Here is a 6,072-nt window from a genome sequence, read left to right as displayed (position 1 = left end):
AACTGCTTGTACACTGACCTCTGACCTGGAGTTGATGTGTTAACACTCTAGTGGAGAACATGAAGAATGGTTGATGGCCGGAGAGTAAAATAGAACTATGGGAGAGCAAGACAGCACAGAAGGCAATCTTCGAGCTTGCCGGGCCAGAGTGCATGAGATTGGGATCCGAATTTTTTTTTTTGCTTTGTGTAGTGCCAATACGCTGCATTTTGGCGGTTTTTGACAAGTGGGAACAAACAAAGGTGGAAAGGGTCTCTGGGGGATACAAGATTAAAGACCTAACACCACCCTACCCCTAATGAACACATACAAGGGGTGCTAAGGTCTGTAGTGGCCCAAAATGTCAAACGTGTACTCAAAAGGTGAAAGTATAGACAGTAAGGGTGAGAGCAAAGCAAAAGTAAACCCATCAGCCCACTTATTGGCAGAACATTATCATCTGGGATTAAGAAACACCAGCCTGGTATCCACTAGGTGTCTCACTTTAAGAGGAATGTGAGTACAACAGCTAGTATATGGTACACCAGTGATGGAAATCTGGGTAGCAGTGTGTAAAGGGCTGTGGGAAGTGAGAAGTTGCAGTGTACAAAGCATATGTGCTATTAAGAAAGTGGTGAGGTAAAATTGACTAGCATGGTGCCTAATAAACCTTTATTCAGACGGTCACCATGGTGACAAAATTAAAAGCAGAATGTGAACGGAAGTAAGCATATGTTACCATTCATGGGTGAATCAATCGGTCGACATGTTTCAGCCTAAGGAGGCTTTCTTCAGGACCTAATACAACACTACTGCAACTGTGGTAGTAAAGAAATATCTGAATGTCTAAATATAAGTGTACATGCCATGCCAGTGACAGTAACCTACCAGCCTTGTGTGGGTAAATTGGTAGGAGATGAAGTCATGGTATATTGAGACCAACTGCTCCCGCAATTTTGCTAGGAGATGGCCTCACCTTGCCTGGCGCTCGCTCAGGATAATGAGGCCCCGCTCTGTCCATCGGTACCTTGAATCCCTTCTGAGTCGAGGGGAAGGTTTTTGAGAAGCCTCAAACCAGATAAAAACTATAAGGTAACCCAAACGAAAGGGATGCTGTTGACACTGACCAGTAAGGGCGAAGAGTAATCCTGATTTGATCCATCTGTAGCAGTATCACAGAGCTCCTGCCTGGCTTGGACAAACAGTACAGAGGGGCTGGGGGAGCCTATAGATAATTTGGTACCTTTTGGCCTCTGGTTTCTGCCTGCTAGAGTGAGGGACTCTGTCATTTTTGAAGCTGGAAATTCTTTGAACCAGACTGAGTGTTTCTTTGTACTCTCTTTACAGATTGAAACAGTCAAGATGCCTCTGGAAGAGCTGTGTGGGACTATGATCCAGACATTCAAGAAATACTCTGGAGCTGACGGCAAGACTGGAGAGCTGAACCAGGAGGAGTTGAGCAAGCTTGTGAAGGAAGAGTTCCCAAGTCTATCTGTGAGTACAACCAAACATCTGTTTATTTTTAAATATATACCTTTTGAATGTTTGCCAGTGGTTTCAAAGAATGTAACTTGCAGAAACGGTCTTGCTGAGAAACTTCCCATAACGGACTGCTTAATTTGCAGAATATTTAACTTTCCAAAACAAATGTTGTTAGCTGGAATATTGTAATTTCATAATCTTAGTGCTGTTCTTAAAACATTAATTACTATACCGGACAAGCGCCCCCTTGCAGGCCCATCCTCGATGCAAACCTTTACCAATTAATCCTTCCTTGTGTGTGAAACTATGACAAACCAACTTTACCGCATTGCACTTTATTTTCTTATTTTAATGTCTTGGTAAACTCGTCACTGTACTACGGAAGAAGCCCATTTTAAATTGCCTTACATTTCTGTTTGCATTTTAAAATATGACTTATGAGACTTGGTTGCAAATATTATATCTCCAAACAAAACCCATATTTCCAAAAACCTTAAGACTTGCCTGCAGTGTCAAACATGAATAAAAAAACAGGCACAGGAGTTTCGGTTATAAATGATGAAAATCTAACTTTCAGCCATGTATTTTGTACATGTCACCAGAACTGCTTGATGGCATTATAGGCCCATATTGCCCAGTTATGCATTCTCCTTTATTGTAGGGCTTATTAGCATAGTGTATTCCTGGACCTTCACTACGCTGCTTGCAGCTTGCAGCCTAGCAGGTGCTTTCTGAGTTCCTATTCATGGCTGTTTGGGTGCTGACTTTATAATAGAATGCCAGTTTGGTTATCTTCTATTGGTACTTTCCATTCCTTAGAGATGGATTGTCTATGGAAGTATAAAGCTTTGAGGGCTGATGGGATTTAGAACAAAGTACAGGATAATCACTATAGAGACACTAGTAGTGAAGTCACCTCTTCCACCACTACCTTTCAACATTTGGCAATATGCCCTTTTTTTTTTTTATGAGCAGCATCTCTCAATCTCGTTTCACTAAAGTAAATCTGTGCAGAATGTGTGGTCTCCTTTAGATGTAATATTTTGCTCTTACAGAAGGCATGCACAGCTGCCTAAATGGGAATCTTCAAGATTATCTCAGCAGGGGTATTTGGCAAGCACATGTGCTCTTCAACCGAACAGTAAGCCTGAAGCTTGAGCTGAGAAGCAGTGGCGGCTAAGAGAAGAGCATCTCCTCACTGCCTTCAAGCAGGGAAAGAAAGGAAAAAATAAAATGATACCATAATCTATATAGTCCTCCTGCTGCAGCATCTTGCTGAGGGGGTCGGGCTGAAGAGCATGGGAGTAGTGGTATAACCCTTGCAAGTGTGCAGTGACTTCTTGGTCGGCCCTCGGGCCACCCAAAAAAGGTCATGGGCACTCTCCCTGTTCTCCATGCAAGCTGAATTAAAGCCTGCACATGGAACATGCTCACCCTTCCAGCCCCTGGCTGAGCCCTTTGTCTCAGCGCTCAGACCAATCACAATGCTGCATTGATTGGTCAGGGGAGCCTGTGTGCTTCCTGTTCCTGGAAGATGAGAGCAAGACTCTGGGCCAGGTGGGAAGGTAATTCTTTATTTTAAGAAATATTTTGTGACCCTTGCCACCCCTGCGCTGCCATGCTGGCCACCACTGGTGTGATGTTTAAAATACAGTTCCAGAATGCTAGCACCTGAGCCTTGAAGGCAGAGGACTCTTTTTGCCATGGTATCTGGAAACCATCCAATTTACCTTACTTGTTTCAGATAAGCATCACTTTGGTGTATTTTGAGTGTCTAGAGTGGTGTATATAATTTAACCACGTTTTGGGATTAAAAATTAATTCGGCAGGGATAGCTTGTGACGAAGAATATACTAGTTTTTTTGTAGGACGTTAAGAAGGGTCTTGACTACACTTAATACATTTATTATTATACAGGGACTGTAAGCCTGGTCACCAAATGACACCCTTCCAGTAGCCTGACTGGAAACAATGGGTAGGATTGTGTCATCGAGCCGCATGGCTGATATCACTTTTCTACCCCAAATTAAGGGGTAAATATAGGTTAGTTGAAGCCTTCTGAAAGAAACTACTCTTATGAATGCTGATAGGTAAAGATAGCCAACTTATTAACTACTGTGATTGAGGTATCGGAACTGGCCTAGTACCTGACCAACTTAGCTGCACGCAAATAAAATGACTGATGGCTAAGCAAATGTTTACCACTAGTAGACTGTTCTGTCTGAAGTACCCCAAAACAACAGAAGGTCTCATGTTACTCTGCCCTCCAAACCTCTGCATTTTCTTTTTCTTCTCATTGTTCATGTCTGGAGGAGGGCAGTGGTTGTCTGGTTATTCTGATGACCTGTTAGAAGGCAGGATGACCATATTTCCCTAGTGTTGGTTTCAAAGTCTGAAATTCCAAACCCTGGTATCCTTGTAGCTCTTGGATTACATGCAGTATCCACAACACTAAATGTTCCTAGTTCCATATTTAGTCAATCTCTGAGAAGGATGACATTCTAGTCACAAATGTGATAGGTTCAATCCACGTTTTTACAAATTGAGCGCAGGAGGACTGACTGGATGTTAGCTCTAGTGGTTCTAGGTAGGCGTACTATGGGTTGTAAGCCTCATCCAGTGCTTGAGGCTGAGGGCCGTTGCTCGATGAAGGTCATGGGACACATGGATGCTGTAAGGGGTGTTGCAGAGCAAGAAACCGTAATGGGCAGTTCCTGTACTATAGAATTTTCTGACCTGCATGCTGTCTCGCAACTTTCTCATGCTAGAGAATGACCATGTAAATAAAGTCACTCTCTGCCCTGGTCTTTTGACTGAGACAGTTCTTCCTTAATGCAGCAGGTGACGGATGCAGCAACATCAAGGGTGGGGCTTTAGGGTGATGCATTCTAGGAGACCAGAAGCTGGTCTGCTGCCCTGTGAAGAATTGTTAAAAATCCAAAGAACTACTACTTAAAGGCTGTGTGCGCCTCACGTGCTACAGAGCCTGCCATGGTATAGGATTTAAGCAACCAGTACTAATGGATGTCTCTTGTTGGCTAGCCCATCTAGTCAAAAGTAATATCTGGGAAACATTGGTTTCTTTAGAATGGTCTTATGAACATTGTTTAATGATGGTACTGAGAATGACGGTACTGAGAATGACCAATCTGTGTCCAGACTAATGCAGATAATTAAGGGTTGGAGGGAGGTGTTGGGAGGGAAGATTGAAGTAGAATGTTCTGAACGTATTGTAATTCATTATATAAAACATTCTCCTCTTTATTGCTTCATCCTACAGGCCTCTGGGAAAGACGAGGACATGGCAAAAGAGGTGATGAAAATGATGGACTTGGATGGCGACAAGAAGGTTTCCTTCAAAGAGTTTGCCATATTTTTAGCATTTCTGAGTATGCTATTGGAGGAATGTGAATCATGATCGAAACCAAATTTTCTCCTGTCAATAAAAAAATAAGGGACATATTTCTAGTTTATTCGTCTTTTCAGTAACTTCTCTCTTGGCATGTGAGTTTATCACTTGGTTGATAAGGGGAGGCGATATCCTGAAGTGTTTTTTAGTTTCCTAGCCCACTTGAGCGTGGGAAATGGAGCAATACAAGGCTACATGTGGGGAGTCCCTTACTTCTCCATGTACTTTCCCGTCTTCTAATTGAGTGCAAAGGAGTGCTAAGTTCTCACTGCATAAGTTTTACCTTGAATAAAGTGTTTACTTAAATATCATCAATGTGTACAGCACTCTACCAGGTTCACCCCGCCACAATTCCAGGCTGGTAAGAGGCCTACTAGGAAATGCACCATTGGATTTCCTATCTTGCATTTGCTTAAAAATATAAACGTAAACTGGCTCTCTGGAACATGCTTGACAGAAGCATTCAAAAGCTGGTATCCCCTACAGACACTTGTGAATCCTCTACTGTCTCTTAATGTCCTCTTGATCTAATGTAATCCTTAACTCTTGTTTGAAGGAGCTCTTTGAATCCCAGGTACCTTACCCACGCAGCACAAGCTACATCCACGTCTAAAGTGTAATGGCCTGGCGTGCAAAAATATAGATTTAACCCAGATCTGTGACTGGGGTGAATATTTGATTAATTCAGCATTCTGGCCATCTGTACTTTTTTGCATTTGTTGCCCTTTTTTGCATTTGTTGCCCTAAGTGGAAGGGAAATGCCCAGACATGGGTCCCGTGATCACTATACCACTGGACACTATCATGGCTGAAGGAGGTTTACCCAAAAGAGGTCCCAGGAAGCTTGTTTCTGGTCCAGGGATGGCCTGGCAGTTCAGGCTGGACTGTTCCCTTGGAACAGGTTCCATGCTAATTTGCATATGGTTGGGTAAAACTGGTGTGGCGTGCAAAAAAATAGATTTAACCCAGATCTGTGACTGGGGGTTAATGTTTAATTCAGCGTTCCATCCAATTGTTTTTTCCTGACACAATCTAAGAACTTCAATGGGGTTTGAGATTCTATATGCACACCACAATTAAAGTAAATCTGCTCATGCACATGAATCTGGAGAATCCATAGTGAACTTGTAATTAATTGCATCTACTGTACTAGTGTATCCCTGAAACCATTTCAAACCGGTCACAGATTCTCAGTTTAATGA

The 6,072-nt window shown here is 42.6% G+C and overlaps 1 protein-coding gene across 1 annotated transcript; it reads left to right on the top strand.

The window, feature by feature from the left end:
- Nucleotides 1–1,330: 1,330 nt before the first annotated feature.
- On the top strand, nt 1,331–4,935 carry LOC147722823 (protein S100-P-like). The gene is made up of 2 exons (XM_086966900.1): nt 1,331–1,473; nt 4,742–4,935. Exons 1-2 carry the CDS (start codon nt 1,342–1,344, stop codon nt 4,877–4,879), a joined length of 270 nt encoding a protein of 89 aa, XP_086823026.1. The 5' UTR covers nt 1,331–1,341; the 3' UTR covers nt 4,880–4,935.
- Nucleotides 4,936–6,072: the final 1,137 nt, after the last annotated feature.

The sequence above is a fragment of the Lissotriton vulgaris genome, chromosome 4_1, assembly GCF_964263255.1.
Source record: "Lissotriton vulgaris chromosome 4_1, aLisVul1.2, whole genome shotgun sequence".
NCBI classification, from domain to species: Eukaryota; Metazoa; Chordata; class Amphibia; order Caudata; family Salamandridae; genus Lissotriton; species Lissotriton vulgaris.
This window is presented reverse-complemented; position numbering and strand designations above follow the sequence as displayed.